At 44.3% G+C, this 17,715-nt stretch overlaps 1 protein-coding gene across 1 annotated transcript in view; it reads right to left on the bottom strand.

Moving 5' to 3' along the window:
• ankrd13b (ankyrin repeat domain 13B) overlaps positions 1-17,715 on the bottom strand; it is a 408,867-nt gene that overhangs the window by 120,484 nt on the left and 270,668 nt on the right. The window contains exons 3-4 of the mRNA XM_070858078.1: positions 5,014-5,138; positions 3,435-3,480 (exon numbers count right to left, since the gene is read on the bottom strand). Of these exons, the coding sequence (XP_070714179.1) occupies positions 3,435-3,480; positions 5,014-5,138 (171 nt within the window). The remainder of the gene's footprint in view (positions 1-3,434; positions 3,481-5,013; positions 5,139-17,715) is intronic.

Raw genomic sequence — 17,715 nt, 5'->3', positions numbered from 1 at the left:
AACTGCGGTTTTGGTGCTCACCTTTTTTTCGTAATTCTCTGTGTGTCCAGAGGTGGCAGTGTTACTCCATGTGTGTTGCAGCCCATCATGGTTGGCCGCATCGCTAAATGTGGCGAAAGCGCGCAGATATCTCCTTATGTAGCATTTCAAGCCAATACAGGTCTCTTTAATGTAACTAAAGCAGGTAGGACCAAGTAGAATCGATTGAACTGGATTGATTGATTGCCTTGGAGAGGGTGCAGAGGAGACTGGTATCAAGAATGAGGGACTTCAGTTATGTGCAGAGAATAGAGAAACTGGGATTGTCCTCCTCAGAGCAGAGAAGGGTAAGGGGAGATTTAACCGAGATGATTAAAATGATGAAGGGTTTTGTAAGGGATAAGGATGAGAGAGTTGTTCTATGTGGAGAGAATAGGCCTATATTCTCTGGAGTTTAGGAAAATGGCAGATGATCTCATTGAAATGTGTAACATTCTTAGAGTGCTTGACTGGGTAGATGCTGAGAGGCTGTTTCCCCTGGCTGGAGAGTCTAGAACTAGGAGTCATAGACTCAGGATAAGGGGTCGGCTATTTAGGGCTGAGATGAGGAGAAATTTCTTCACTCAGAGGGTATTTGTGAACCTTTGGAATTCTCTACCCCAGAGAGCTGTGGATGCTCAGTCGTTGAGTATATTCAAGACAGAGATCGATAGATTTTTGGACTAAGGACACGAAGGGGATCAGGCAGGAATGTGGAGTTGAGGTAGAAGATCAGCCATGCTCTTACTGAATGGCGGAGCAAGCTCAAGGGGCCGTACGGCCTACTCCTGCTCCTATTTCTTATGACAGAGTAAATAAAGAGAAATTGTTTCTACTGGCAAGTGGACCAATACAGAGGGCACAAGATTGAAGATAATTGGCAAAAGTACCAGAGAGGGTATGAGGAGAATTCTTTATATGGCGAGTTGTTATGATCTGGAACGCACGGCCTGAAGAGCTGGTGGAAGCAGATTCAATAGTAATTTTCAAAATGGAATTAGTTGAAAAAGAAACAAAATTGCAGGGCTATGGGGAAAGAGCAGGGTTGGGACTAATTGGAAAGCTTTTTCAAAGAGTTAATCCATTTAAAATAAATAATTTGAGCATTAATATACTAATATTCCATATAATAGGCCAGTATTCTTAGTAGCATTCAGTAGCAGAATGGAAGACTGACTTACCTCCCACCAGGTCAGATAAAGACTATTTGAAGCAAATCTTAAGTTATTTATTTCACTAACAAATCCGGAAAAGGTAATAATATGAATGGCACGCCTTTGAAAATCTATTGCCTTACAGCGTTAGTAATACTTTGATGCAATCCAATTTAAGAAGCATCACTATTTTAAGGATAAGCACTCTGGTGGTAGATTAGGGAGACTTTGAAGAAGGCAAAGTGCTCCTGTCAATGGGTTTAATTTGCTCTCATTATTGTTGTCAAATGATGCTAGATCTACAAGGTCACAAAACAAAATCACAAGGTAAATAAAGAGAGAACTCATCAATCTCGGGAAAACAGTTACAGTCCCCCATTGCACCATTAAATTGGATCTTGAATAATGTTTTCACCTCCACTCCATGCCCAGAATACATTTCCAAATGCCAATTCCTCTTTTTAAATGAAGAAAGTCCTGACCTTGTCAATGAATTTGCACTGAATTAAGAATAAACCCTGACTTTTATATAAGCTGGCCTGGTCTTTTGTTTATTTAAACAACAATCTTTGTGGGCACTGTCTGACACAAAGGCATAAAATATATCTTGTCATTATTTTCTCTGTAATGTATGCACCTGTGAATATGCTCACAGGTTTGCAGAGCTGTTCACAAATTTTAATTTGATTTTAATGTCTAAAGTTTAATTTGTTTAAGTTGTTGGGTTTAGTGCTCCCCCCCCCCCCCTTTTAGCCAGGGGGCACTTGTATAATTTGTGTTTTAGTGCCCCCCCCCCCAAAAAAAAAACCCAAAACAAAAAAAGACAAGGGGGCACTTGAAAAGTTTTTGAGTGTGCCCCCCCCCCCATTAATCAAGGGGCACAGTTAAAGTGTACACCTAAAATAGTTGTAGAGCTGTTGAGTTGGGAGTGGCTTAGCCAGTCACGTGATGTTCACAAGACTCAATAAAACCCCAGCCAGTTGGGTTCGGGGGATTCACGATGAGGCAGGTGGTTGTGAACCTGGTGAATGAACTGGTAATGTGTAGTGTGATTGTTAATCCTTTTGCTAATAAACCAACTAGTTCTTAATAGCAATGTGTTGCTATGAATTCTTAAGCAAAGAACTCATGAAGCAAATACATTACACCCTCGAGTCCTTTTCCGTCTGCCCATGCCATGTACCACGCCTAGCAGAGAGGAAAGACCTGGAGACAAACTCTGCGTACACATGGGGTTGCCATCTCAAAGATCACATGATAAACACGAACAAGGGCGGTATCATCTTATAAGTCCAGGAAAACAAAACTACGGGGATCATTTTCCGAGTTCTGGGAGGGGTAACTTTGTCTGTAGGCCATGCACAGAAAATCGTAGGCGCCCACGATTTTCCAATACGCTGCCGGTGGGTGAGGTTTCTGATACTCAGAAAATGAGTCCCTTAATCTTTCCATCAGGAACTGGACTTTGAACAAATCCAAGGCTTGGCTGTGGCTCACTTGGTAATTACCTCATCTCTGAGTCAAAGGGTTGTGGGTTCAAGTCCCTCTCCAGAGACTTGAGCACATAATCTAGGCTGACACTCCAGTGCAGTGCTGAGGGAGTACTGCACTGTTGGAGGCTGTGTCTTTTGGATGAGACATTAAACCGAGGCCCTGTCTGCCCTCTCAGGTGGATGTAAAAGATCCCGTGGAGCTATTGTGAAGAAGAGCAGGAGGGTTATCCCTGGTGTCCCGGCCAATATTTATGCCTCAATCAACATCACTAAAAACAGATCACTGCGCGCAAATTGGCTGCCATGTTTCCTACATTACAACAATGACTATACTTCAAAAGTACTTTAGTCCTGAGGTTGTAAAAAGTGCTATATAAATGCAAGTCTTTCTTTTTTTCACCTCCACTGCACTACATGAGAGATCTAAGTGTCTTCTTTGACATCAGCCCTTTCATTTAGCCTCGTTCTACCGTTCTGTCATACCTTGAAGCAGGACTCCGATAGCGTTTATTACCTCTATCAGGTCCACTCTCAGTCCTCTCCTGTGCGAGAAAATGAGCTCCAATTTTGATCAGTCTTTCTTTATCACAGAAAGGTTATAAATGTTAAAGTGCATCTGCCCTCTAGAAAGGTAAGGGTACGACAAGAAAACATTGCACTTGTGGGTTTTTTTTTTACCGCTAAGGTTTCTAAAATCCCAAGTGTGGTGAAAATAACACTTAGGCAAAACTTCCCAAAAGCTGCACAGAGTGGATTGGATTGAACTTACCCCAGCTTGTAAACTCCCATTTCATTTCAACATAAAAGTCTTGTGCCTGTTGGAAACAAAGCAAAGGAGTGGGGGTTATAGAGTTATTAACAGAAATGCTGGATTAATTTTTCAAGGGATGTAGGGAAAGCACATTAGCCATCGTTAAAGGGGATCAATGGGTGGAATCATCAGACATGGACCCAGGGTGGAATAGGCTTGATGGGCTGAATGGCTTATTCTGATTCTAGACTTCCTTGCATTTTTTAAATGATGTAAACATATTTTCAGCAGCATCAAGCTACCACTGCATTTCAATCAATCATTTTGATGATAAAAGATTGACTGAGATTAACAAATAAAGCCCTCTGTTGGCTTTGGAGCTGCCCCTTTCTCAGTGCAGATACTATTGGCGTTTGCTCTCCTTTTTTCTTGCACCAGTTATCTCAAACATTTTGGGCTGGATTTTCGGTTTGTTGCTGTCTCTGCTTTTGTCCCGGAGGGGCAGTAAATGGCGGCGGAAAGCATTTCCGGGCAGGAGGCCAGCTTCCAGCGCCCCGCCGGGACATTCGGTGCCGGGTTTGCGGGGGCGCGGAGCAGTACCGCCCGGGAGAGGCGAGCCGGTGTGCAATGCCCCCTGGTTGCGACACAGGCTCGAAATTCGAAACTCGCCCGATCCATAGCGGCCTTCAGCGCCCCCTAGTGGGACCGCCTGTGAAAGCGGCTAGTCCGAGCTGTAGCGGCCCGCAGTGAGGGAAGGAATGTCGACCCGAGGTAAGTGTGATTGTTTCTTTATTTATTTATTTTTGCGATTCATGTGGATGTGGCGTCAGGAAAGTATTGGGAATGTTTTTGGTGTTTTTCTTTCAGAATTTTTTTTTCACGGAAGCCTCTCTTAGGGCGCATTGAGGCCGGCTGTTTACCTCAGGATTTTCAGTTGCCTAGTGCCCTAAAAGAATTGTGGAACACCTCCCTTAGCGCTGCATTCCACACTCGGGGCCCAGCCGGTGAACTTTACGACTGGGGACGCAAACCATTTCCCGGCGCAAAATTTACCACTCCACCCGGATTAACGCCGGAAAAGAGGGGCCACCGAATTTCCAGCCCTTTGTGCTTGGCAAATTTGTGGATTTATTTTCAATTTTGTGTTTCATATGAAAAAAAAATACATTCTTATCTTCCAAATACAGTCTCCCCACACCAGTTCTCTTCTCCATTACACAGCAGAGTCTGGAGGAGGCCTGGTCTCCGACCATTGTCAGTGGCAGTTTGTAACGAGGGGATTGGAGGCGTCCGAGAGTGAATGGCCCAGAGTAACTAGGCCTCGGATTTTTCCCCTCTGTGTGGAAAAGCACTCGCAGCGGCCAATGATGGCACAGCCGGGGTCTCAAAGTGTGAGAATGCATTGGGTGTGAACCCCTGTCCTGCAGCACTATAGCATAACGCTTCCACATGCCGTGTCACCAGTCACCCCGGGAAGACTGAGCACAGAAACAAACTCCATCATTCACTCATTTCTTTTTGCCCAGCGCTCGGCATTAGAAATTTTCGTAACGAGCCCAACTGACAAGCGAAAGATCTGTGAATACTGCTGCTTTACCTGACGGAGTTTTTCTAATAGGCATGGGATCCCTGAAAGTCGCTTAATAGATCTTTGGTAATCACGATATCGAAGAACAAGCTGCACCAGCTCGAGGTCCCCTGTACTTACAGCCTCCTGGAGACCTGTGGGTCGAAAAGGATAAGCTCATGTATGAAAAGAACAACAACAGGCTTCTCCATTCTTTCAGTGGAAGCAAGCGTTTTATTCAGTGTTTTTTTTTTGTTCGTTCCTGGGATGTGGGTGTCACTGGCAAGGCCGGCATTTATTGCCCATCCCTCATTGTCCTCAAGAAAGTGGTGGTGAGCCACCATCTTGAACCGCTGCAGTCCTTGTGGTGAACGTACTCCCACCGGGCTGGCTTTGTCGTAGCGGTTTTCGTACAACTGAGTGGCTTACTCGGCCATTTCAGAGGGCAGTTAAGAGCCAACCACATTGCTGTGGATCTAGAGCCACATATAGGCCAGACCAGGTAAGGACGGCAGGTTTCCTTCCCTAATGGGGCATTAGTGAATCAAATGGGTTTTTCCAATAATCCAGTAGTTTCATAGGGCCCGAGTTTGCCCAGGAGTTGCTCTGTTTTTTTTTTGGAGCAACTAGATTTTTTTTGGAGTATCTTAAAAATCGCAATTCTGCCCATTTAATTTGCTCCAGTGTAAGTGAGTTAGTTAGGTTTTTTTAAAGTTGAGTTTTTTTTTCAAAAGGGGGCGTTACCAGCCACTTATGCCTGTTTTGGCCATTTAAGCAAGGTTAGACAGCTAAAAGTTACTCCAAACTAACTTGGGCCGAGGAGCTACTGCACATGCGTGCACACTCTAGCGAGCATGTGCAGAGGTCCCGGCACTGTTTTCAGTGCGGGACCTGGCTCCGCCCCCCCCCCCCACTGCTTGTGCTGTGCCACGCCAAGGCCTGCTATGTTCCAAGGAGCGGGGAGAATTCTTAAGTAAGTTTTCGGCGCCGTTTTTAAGTGTAGAAAGTTGGGCCCATGGTCATCATCACTGATACTAGCTCTTTATTCCAGATTTAATTAACTGAATTTAAATTCTCCCAGCTGCCGTGGTGGGATTTGAACTCATGTCTCTGGATTATTAGTCCAGTACTTAATAATAAAAATATCATTCAGATTTTAACTGTTTTTTTTACCAAAAAATGTATTTGCCACAATGTAAGAGCATAACTTCAGTATGAAAAAAATGACTCAGACACTGCCAAAGTTTTGCCCGGTAAATGTACCAAGTGGTACGCTGCTAATCAAATAGGGCATATTATCCCGAGATTCTGCCGCACCGCCACTCATGCGCAGCAAAAAATCACTAGTGCATTGTCCCTGAATGGACTTTCCATTCATTGCTGGAGCCTCAAGCAAGTTTGTGATATTTAGCCGCTAACCTGCTCTGTCCCTTTATGTTCCCCACACGAGTATTCCCGATGGGAAAGTGGCAGGACAAAATAATTGTCGCTGTTTTTAACTCCTTGTGAGTCAATCACAGCGCGATTGTAATAGTTTGTACATTTCTGGCTCCAGATAAGATTTTAAAAAACCATTGTAAAATGACTGGCCTTTTTCTCACAGAAACAAAATACTGCGGATGCTGGAATCTGAAATAAAAACAGAAAATGCTGGAAATCTCAGCAGGTCAGGCAGCATCTGTGGAGAGAGAAACAGAGTTAATGATTCAGGTCAAAGACCCTTCGTCAGAACTGAAAACATTTGAGATGTAGCAGATTCTTAAAGAAGTGCAGGGGCCGCGAAAGGGGGAGGGGAGGAAAGAACATAAGAACATAACATAAGAACATAAGAATTAGGAACAGGAGTAGGCCATCTAGCCCCTCGAGCCTGCTCCGCCATTCAACAAGATCATGGCCGATCTGGCCGTGGGCTCAGCTCCACTTACCCGCCCGCTCCCCATAACTCTTAATTCCCTTATTGGTTAAAAATCTATCCATCTGTGACTTGAATACATTCAATGAGCTAGCCTCAACTGCTTCCTTGGGCAGAGAATTCCACAGATTCACAACCAACAAAAGGGAAGGTGCGTTAATGGGGGGAAGGCAGGTATAACTGTTTTACATCAGCCACCTCGGTGCGTACCACAGAATCTCAGGGACCACATATAGGGGTCGAAATTCGTTATGGCCGATTTTGAGACGGTGTCACCGCTTGAGTGTTGATTTTAGTGCCGAGCGTTAGGTGCTGCCTCAAAGTTCTGAATTCAGTTTTCATGCCCAACGATGAGAGAGCCGCGCTAAAAAGTGCCGACTGAATTTCCCAACGTGAGGCTGCCACCGTGCTAGAAAAAAAACAGGAAGAAAAAAAAAATAACGAAAACTTCTCCGATCCACACACAAACACTTCCCCACTCTTAAAACTAATGAAAACAGGCAGAAATGAATGAAGAGCAAAACTTACCTTCCTTTCTGGGCGATTCCGCCCGAGATCCGCTCTTTTACAAATACTTTTTCCAGGCTGTACGGCCGCCAGTCAGCCGCACAAAGCAAATATCGCGACAGAGGCGTCAAAGAAGCGTTGTTCGCTGGACGACGTCACCGGGCGGGTGGCATTAGCCGGCGCAGCATTGCCGCTTGGCGCTTCTGCCAAAGAGCTGACTGAATTTAGGACGAGGCGTCGACGCCGCTTACCGTCGAAGGTAGGCCTTTGTCGCCCATTAGCCGCCTTGCACCGGTGCTAATGTGCAGCTTGATAAAGCGAATTTCGGCCCCATAAAGTTTAAAGCCACATTGTTTTGCATGCATCTCATGTTGTTGACACTAACAGATCTTTGTGTTCTGATTTCAGACTTGTAAACCAACCAGGGCAAATGCTTTTTTTTTTAAAAAGATCTTTTCAAAAAAAAGAAACACAAATGCAGTTAGGACTGGTTTTCCTTGACTTCAAGGGCCAGATTGCTGGGATTCAGCAGCATATGACCCTAGGGCTGCTGGTCGCATCCGCCTGCTGTGATGAGCAATGTATTATTCTGCCATGGTAGAACTGTGTCTCTTTAGGGCCACCAAGCATCATTGCTGTTAAGTAAGCACGGGCAGAATTTGTTTGGTCGGGGAAAACTATTGATTGGAATATGCTGAAGCTCAGAAACTGATCGTTTTGCATCTAACAAGTGGTCCTCACTGGCTCCCTCGCACAGTGAGTGGTTTGGAATGTAGTGCTTGGAGTGTGACACACAAGAACATGTGTTGTTGCACGAGGTGGGATAGATTTGTACCTTCATGCCCTCGGCAGTAATTTGGTATTGCTGTTTTCTCTTTCTCTCTCCATCTCTTCCTCGGCTTCTGTCTCTTCCTTTTTTTCTACTTCTCGCTGCACGTTTCCTGCTTTTCTCTCTCTCTCTCTCTCTCTCTCGTTTTCATTCTTTCTTTCCTTTCGGGTGGGAGATGGTGGGTGGCTTGACATGGGCTGGTGGGGGAAGAAGCTAGCCATGTCTGCAGGCTGCATTTGAGATGGCCGTTTGGGGAGGAAAAATAGTCCTCCATGGCTTCCTTCCAATCTCCTTCCTTGATCGTGTGCTGCTTCCTTCAACCCCTTGCTCCTATTTTGGCCACCACCCTTTTACCTTCTTGCTACCCTCTCCCTTCCTACTATCCTCTCCACTTCCATCACTACCCCGGCACTCTTCCTCTTTGAGCCACCTGCTTAACCCCTGTGCCCTCCTCTCGCCCGTGGCCCATTGTCATTCACCTCACTTTTGAGCCTTCATTCACTCCCTTCTACCTCCACACACTTCCCCCAGGGGCAAGTGGCAAGAGGCCAGAGTTTAAGGTCAGCATCGGACCTACTCAATTGAATTACTGCCAATTATCTATCTGATTATTAAATCCAATTAAACGGCACGTTAATACACACGTTTAGATGCTACTTCGCGATGTATATTAAGAAGTAGCATTTTTGTTAACATAGAAACATAGGGCGAGACTTTCCACTTCACATCGCTGGCCTAGTGCTCATATATTGCCAAAAACGGCCTTTTACCGCCCATATTCACTGAAATGGGCGATGAGCCAGTGATGGAAGGCTGGAACATCGCCCATTTTTTGGGTGATAGACAGCAAAGTGGAAAGTCTAGCCCATAGAAACATAGAAAATAGGAGCAGTAGTAGGCCATTCGGTTCTTCGAACCTGCATCGCCGTTCAATATGATCATGGCTGATCTATCTCAACACCATATTCCTGCTTTTTCCCCATACCCCTTAATGCCTTTTGTGTCTAGAAATCTATCTCCTTCTTAAATATATTTAGTGACTTGGTCACCACAACCTTTTGTGGTAGAGAATTCCACAGGTTCACCACCCTCTGAGTGAAAAGATTTCTCCTCATCTCGGTCCTAAATTTCCTACCCCGTATCCTGAGACTGTGACCCCTTGTTCTCGACGTCCATCCTCCCCGCATCCAGTCTATCCAACCCAGTCAGAATTTTATACGTCTCAATGAGATCCCCTCTCATTCTTCTAAACTCGAGTGAATACAGGCCTAGTTGACCCAATTTCTCCTCAAACGACAGTCCTGTCATCCCAGGAATCAGTCTGCTGAACCTTCGCTGCACTCCCTTTGTAGCAAGTATATCCTTTCTTAGGTAAGAAGACCAAAACTGCACACAATACTCCAGGTGCGGTCTCACCAATGTATAACTTCAGTAAGACATCCTTGCTCCTGTACTCCAATCCTCTTGCAATGAAGGCCAACATACCATTTGCCTTCCTACCTGCTTGCTGCACCTGCATGTTTGCTTTCAATGTCTGGTGCACAAGGACACCCAGGTCCCTTTGTACATTGACACTTCCCAAGCTATCACCATTTAAATAATACTTTGTCTTCATGTTTTTCCTACCAAAGTGGATAACTGCACATTTATCTACGTTATACTGCATAAGAATATAAGAACATAAGAATTAGGAACAGGAGTAGGCCATCTAGCCCCTCGAGCCTGCTCCGCCATTCAACAAGATCATGGCTGATCTGGCCGTAGACTCAGCTCCACTTACCCGCTCGCTCCCCGTAACCCTTAATTCCCTTATTGGTTAAAAATCTATCCATCTGTGACTTGAATACAGTCAATGAGCTAGCCTCAATTGCTTCCTTGGGCAGAGAATTCCACAGATTCACAATCCTCTGGGAGAAGAAATTCCTTCTCAACTCGGTTTTAAATTGGCTCCCCCGTATTTTGAGGCTGTGCCCCCTAGTTCTAATCTCCCCGATCAGTGGAAACAACCTCTCTGCCTCTAACTTGTCTATCCCTTTCATTATTTTAAATGTTTCTATAAGATCACCCCTCATCCTTCTGAACTCCAACGAGTAACGACCTAGTCTACTCAATCTATCATCATAGAGTAACCCCCTCATCTCTGGAATCAGCCTCGTGAATCGTCTCTGTAATCCCTCCAAAGCTAGTATATCCTTCCTTAAGTAAGGTGACCAAAACTGCACGCAGTACTCCAGGTGCGGCCTCACCAATACCCTGTACAGTTGCAGCAGGACCTCCCTGCTTTTGTACTCCATCCCTCTCGCAATGAAGGTCAACATTCCATTCGCCTTCCTGATTACCTGCTGCACCTGCAAACTAACTTTTTGGGATTCATGCACAAGGACCCCCAGGTCCCTCTGCACCGCAGCATGTTGTAATTTCTCCCCATTCAAATAATATTCCTTTTTACTGTTTTTTTTTCCAAGGTGGATGACCTCACATTTTACGACATTGTATTCCATCTGCCAAACCTTAGCCCATTCGCTTAACCTATCTAAATCTCTTTGCAGCCTCTCTGTGTCCTCTACACAACCTGCTTTCCCACTAATCTTTGTGTCATCTTCAAATTTTGTTACACTACACTCTGTCCCCTCTTCCAGGTCATCTATGTATATTGTAAACAGTTGTGGTCCCAGCACTGATCCCTGTGGCACACCACTAACCACCGATTTCCAACCCGAAAAGGACCCATTTATCCCAACTCTCTGCTTTCTGTTAGCTTGCCAATTCTCGATCTAATACATTTCCTCTGACTCCACGTACCTTTATCTTCTGCAGTAACCTTTTGTGTGGCACCTTATCGAATGCCTTTTGGAAATCTAAATACAACACATCCATCGGTACACCTCTATCCACCATGCTCGTTATATCCTCAAAGAATTAGTTAAACATGATTTCCCCTTCATGAATCCATGTTGCGTCTGCTTGATTGCACTATTCCTATCTAGATGTCCCGCTATTTCTTCCTTAATGATAGCTTCAAGCATTTTCCCCACTACAGATGTTAAACTAACCGGCCTATAGTTACCTGCCTTTTGTCTGCCCCCTTTTTTAAACAGAGGCGTTATATTAGCTGCTTTCCAATCCGCTGGTACCTCCCCGGAGTTCAGAGAATTTTGGTAGATTATAACGAATTCATCTGCTATAACTTCCGCCATCTCTTTTAATACCCTGGGATGCATTTCATCAGGACCAGGGGTCTTGTCTACCTTGAATCCCATTAGCCTGTCCAGCACTACCTCCCTAGTGATAGTGATTGTCTCAAGGTCTTCCCTTCCCACATTCCCATGACCAGCAATTTTTGGCATGGTTTTTGTGTCTTCCACTGTGAAGACCGAAGCAAAATAATTGTTTAAGGTCTCAGCCATTTCCACATTTCCCATTATTAAATCCCCCTTCTCATCTTCTAAGGGACCAACATTTACTTTAGTCACTCTCTTCCGTTTTATATATCGGTAAAAGCTTTTACTATCTGTTTTTATGTTTTGCGCAAGTTTACTTTCATAATCTAACTTTCCTTTCTTTATTGCTTTCTTAGTCATTCTTTGGTGTCGTTTAAAGTTTTCCCAATCTTCTAGTTTCCCACTAACCTTGGCCATCTTATACGCATTGGTTTTTAATTTGATAGTCTCCTTTATTTCCTTGGTTATCCACGGCTGGTTATCACTTCTCTTACCGCCCTTCTTTTTCACTGGAATATATTTTTGTTGAGCATTATGAAAGAGATCCTTAAAAGTCCTCCACTGTTCCTCAATTGTGCCACCGTTTAATCTGTGTTCCCAGTCTACTTTAGCCAACTCTGCCCTCATCCCACTGTAGTCCCCTTTGTTTAAGCATAGTATGCTCGTTTGAGACACTACTTCCTCACCCTCAATCTGTATTACAAATTCAACCATACTGTGATCACTCATTCCGAGAGGATCTTTTACTAGGAGATTGTTTATTATTCCTGTCTCATTACACAGGACCAGATCTAAGATAGCTTGCTCCCTTGTAGGTTCTGTAACATACTGTTCGAAGAAACAATCCCGTATGCATTCTATGAATTCCTCCTCAAGGCTACCCCATGCGATTTGATTTGACCAATCGATATGTAGGTTAAAATCCCCCATGATTACTGCCGTTCCTTTTTCACATGCCTTGATTATTGTCCGCCCCACGGTGAAGTTATTATTTGGGGGCCTATAAACTACGCCCACCAGTGACTTTTTCCCCTTACTATCTCTAATCTCCACCCACAATGATTCAACATTTTGTTCATTAGAGCCAATATTGTCTCTCACAACTGCCCTGATATCATCCTTTATTAACAGAGCTAACCCACCTCCTTTCCCTTCTTGTCTATCTTTCCGAATTGTCAGATACCCCTGTATGTTTAATTCCCAGTCTTGGCCACCCTGCAACCACGTTTCTGTAATGGCCACCAAATCATACCCATTTGTAATGATTTGTGCCGTCAACTCATTTACTTTATTTCGAATGCTGTGTGCGTTTAGGTAGAGTGTTTTAATACTTGTTTTTAAACCATGATTTTTAGTTTTGACCCCTCCTGCAGCCCCTTTATATTCATACATATTGTCCCTTCCTATCACCTTGTGGTTTACACTTACCCCAGTGCTACTATGCTCTGTTGCCTCCTGCCTTTTGCATTCTTTCTTGGGGTCCTGTTCATCTGAGCTCACACCCACTCTAACTAGCTCAGAGCCCTCTCCTGGGTTCCGAATACTCCTTGCATTGAGGCGTCGAGCTTTCATGCTTGCCTTTTTATTACACTTTGACCCTTTAGAATTTTGCTGTACAGTGGCCGTTTTTGTTTTTTGCCTTGGGTTTCTCTGCCCTCCACATTTACTCATCTCCTTTCTGTCTATTGCTTCTGTCTCCATTTTGTTTCCCTCTGTCTCCCTGCATTGGTTCCCATCCCCCTGCCATATTAGTTTAACTCCTCCCCAACAGCACTAGCAAACACTCCCCCTAGGACTTTGGTTCCGGTCCTGCCCAGGTGCAGACCGTCCGGTTTGTACTGGTCCCACCTCCCCCAGAACCGGTTCCAATGTCCCAGGAATTTGAATCCCTCCCTGCTGCACCACTGCTCAAGCCATATATTCATCTGTGCTATCCTGTGATTCCTACTCTGACTAGCACGTGGCACTGGTAGCAATCCCGTGATTACTACTCTTGAGGTCCTACTTTTTAATTGAGCTCATAGCTCCTTAAATTCATCTCGTAGGACCACATTCCTTTTTTTACCTATATCGTTGGTACCAATGTGCACCATGACAACTGGCTGTTCACCCTCCCTTTTCAGAATGTCCTGCACCCGCTCCAAGACATCCTTGACCCTTGCACCAGGGAGGCAACATACCATCCTGGAGTCTCGGTTGCGGCCGCAGAAACGCCTATTTATTCCCCTTACAATTGAATCCCCAATCACTATCGCTCTCCCACTCTTTTTCCTGCCCTCCTGTGCAGCAGAGCCAGCCACGGTGCCATGAACTTGGCTGCTGCTGCCCTCCCCTGATGAGTCATCCCCCTCAACAGTACTCAAAGCGGTGTATCTGTTTTGCAGGGGGATGACCGCAGGGGACCCCTGCACTAACTTCCTTACACTGCTCTTCCTGCTGGTCTTCCATTCCCTATCTGGCTGTGGACCCTTCACCTGCGGTAAGATCAAATCGCTACACTTCCTACTCACATCATTCTCAGCATCGTGGATGCTCTAGAGTAAATCCACCCTCAGCTCCAATTCCGCAACGCGGACTGTCAGGAGCTGGAGACGGATACACTTTCCGCACACGTAGTCGTCAGGGACACCGGAAGTGTCCCTGAATTCCCACATGGTACAGGAGGAGCATATCACGTGTCCGAGCTTTCCTGCCATGACTTAACCCTTAGATACACTTAAATTGGCAACAACAATGCTAAAGTTTACTCACTGTTATCGAAGAGAAAAAAGAAAAACTACTCACCAATCACCAGCCAATCACTCACCCCCTTGGCTGTGACGTTACCTTTCTGTTTATTTCTACTTCTTTTTTGCCTTCTCCCTGTAGCTGCACAAGCTGGGCCCTTATAGGCCTCTCGTCGACCCTGGTCTCACGCCTCTCCACGCACCTCCTCGACGCTGCTCCCGACTGCCGCCGCGTTGGGCCTTTTATAGGCCTCTCGCTGACCCTGGACTCACGCCTCTCCACACACCTCCAACGCTGCCCACTCACTCAACCTATCTAAATCGCCGTGCAGCATCTTTGCATCCTCCTCACAATTCACAATCCCACCTAGTTTTGTGTCGTCCGCAAACTTGGAAATATTACATTTGGATCCCTCGTCCAAATCATTTATATATATTATGAATAGCTGGGGCCCAAGCACTGATCCCTGTGGTACCCCACTCGTCAGAAGATTTGTGACAAATAATTTCTCTTCAGTAGATGTTGCTTGTATCGGGAGGATCCCAGTACAGTCAGTGATAGGACTACACCACTGTAGCCCCGATTCTCTGACCCCTACTCCTGGCTGCAAGTGTGGCTTCCCACTGTTAGCACAGGATTACCACTTGTATTCTCATTTAAATCTACATGCCTGCTTCAAAACTCCACCAGGCGAATGTTAAATCCCTCTCACATTGCAATAGAAAAGCAAAGCTCACACTTACTCCATACACTGAACATAACACGTAAGGCATTATTGGGATATGTTTCTAGATATTCGGATCTTGAACTGCAAATGGTTCTTGGATTAAAGTTCCGTGATTGGATTTTTGATTATTTTGTTCCTGAAAATGAACTGCTCGAACAACGTGTGAGGGAATTACAACCCTGTGAGTTACAAGCAACTTAATGTGAGGAAAATATCAGAAATCGATGACATGCTGCGATGCTGCCTTCATTTAACTGCAAAAATCTGAAGTTAAAGATTCACAAGTAATCAAATTGTGGAGTGTAAAATTAAGGTTGATTTTAATCGATTTTACAACATAATAAAAAGTTGAAAAGTGCAGCCAAGCCCTCCAACACTTCCTACTTGAACTGTTTATGACCTCATCAGCTAAATATGATCACACATTATCATAAAGTCAATATCCAGTTCATATAATGTCACCTGTGCTGCAGTCACTCAACAATGTGATTCTGCTGCAATACGAGTTAGGCCTAAAAGAGGCTTTGTCGTTCTAATTTAATTTAACGTTTCATAAAAATTTGTCAATTTAAATCTTTAGCATTTCAAAATAAGGTCATACATGGCGTATGAAATGAGAACAAGTGTAATGTAACATTTAACAGGTGTTGAAATGTTTTCAGGCCCAGTGCCCAGAGATGGAAAAATCGATATTCCCTAAACTAGGAGTTTGTCTCTGTGACTCCAGAAAGTTGGGAATGGGAAACAGGGACAGATTTGTTCTTAATTGGAAAACAAAAGACTTTTAATGCTTGCTCCTATTGTAATTATTTAGTCGTGCATCATTGCTGCTCTGTAACTTGCGTATTTTCCGTTGGGCTGACTGATTCTGTGAAAAATAATGCAACCCTGTTTCTGTGTGTCTCACTATGAAAAGTTATTTAGATATCGGATTTCATTTGATTCGTAATCTGTCTCCCAGTTTTTTCCCTCCTAAAACCCACGCTGGTGGGATTTCCAATTGGCCTTGGCAGCTCTGTGAACTGCATACCTTGCAGTTCAGAAGAATGAGAAGTGATCTTATCGAAACATATAAAATTATAAGGGGGCTTGACAAGGTGGATGCAGAGAGGATGTTTCCACTGTTGGGGGAGACTAGAACTAGAGGGCATGATCTCAGAATAAGGGGCCGCCCATTTAAAACAGAGATGAAGATAAATTTCTTCTTTCAGAGGGTTGTAAATCTGTGAAATTCACTGCCTCAGAGAGCTGTGGAAGTTGGGACATTGAATAAATTTAAGACAGAAATAGACAGTTTCTTAAACAATAAGGGGATAAGGGGTTATGGGGAGTGGGCGGAGAAGTGGAGCTGAGTCCATGATCGGATCATCCATAATCTTATTGAATGGCGGAGCAGGCTCGAGGGGTCGTATGGCCTACTCCTGTTCCTATTTCTTATGTTCTTATATTCTTATACTCCATTACAGAGCAGATCCTTCCAGCAGTAGGATTGCTGTTGTTCAGCAGGAGCTTGTGCACAATCTACCCAGAAGCTTTGCTTGAGCAGATGAACAATCCATCAGCCTTCATCACAATTACTTGGGCAGCTACTGTACATGTAAACAGAATGATTACTTTGCTTAATGTGTTGGGCGAAGGAACATGATGTTTAGTGGGTTTGATTGGTCTCCTCTTTCTGGTTAGGCAAGACTTGGCAATGCATGAATCTATAGTGCAAATCCAGCCCACTATTTACCACTAAATGGGACTTAAGATGGTACAAAGGACTGATGTGAGAAATCACACTGGTGTTGAAAGGGGCTGTCTTCTGAGAAGGGCTGTCTTTTGAGAGTGATGTTACGGGATGTTGTTGGGCCAATAAAAAGAAGAAAGAAGAAAGAAAGAAAGACTTATATTTATATAGCGCCTTTCACGACCACCAGATGTCTCAAAGCGCTTTACAACCAATGAAGTATTTTTGGAGAGTAGTCACTGTTGTAATGTGAGAAACGCAGCAGCCAATTTGCGGACAGCAAGCTCCCACAAACAGCATTGTGATAGGAAGGGACAATATGTATGAATATAAAGGGGCAGCAGGATGGGGTCAAAATTAAAAATCATGGTTTAAAAACAAGTATTAAAACAAATTACCTAAACGCATGCAGCATTCGAAATAAAGTAAATGAGTTGACGGCACAAATCATTACAAATGGGTATGATTTGGTGGCCATTACAGAAATGTGGTTGCAGGGTGGCCAAGACTGGGAATTAAACATACAGGGGTATCTGACAATTCGGAAAGATAGACAAGAAGGGAAAGGAGGTGGGGTAGCTCTGTTAATAAAGGATGATGTCAGGGCAGTTGTGAGAGACGATATTGGCTCTAATGAACAAAATGTTGAATCAATTGTGGGTGGAGATTAGAGATAGTAAGGGGAAAAAGTCACTGGTGGGTGTAGTTTATAGGCCCCCAAATAATAACTTCACCGTGGGGCGGACAATAATCAAGGGAATAATGGAGGCATGTGAAAAATGAACGGCAGTAATCATGGGGGATTTTAACCTACATATCGATTGGTCAAATCAAATCGCACGGGGTAGCCTTGAGGAGGAATTCATAGAATGCATACGGGATTGTTTCTTAGAACAGTATGTTACAGAACCTACACGGGAGCAAGCTATCTTAGATCTGGTCCTGTGTAATGAGACAGGAATAATAAACGATTTCCTAGTAAAAGATCCTCTTGGAATGAGTGATCACAGTATGGTTGAATTTGTAATACAGATTGAGGGTGAGGAAGTAGTGTCACAAACGAACGTACTATGCTTA

Source organism: Pristiophorus japonicus, chromosome 16 (genome assembly GCF_044704955.1).
Source record: "Pristiophorus japonicus isolate sPriJap1 chromosome 16, sPriJap1.hap1, whole genome shotgun sequence".
NCBI lineage: Eukaryota > Metazoa > Chordata > Chondrichthyes > Pristiophoridae > Pristiophorus > Pristiophorus japonicus.
This window is presented reverse-complemented; position numbering and strand designations above follow the sequence as displayed.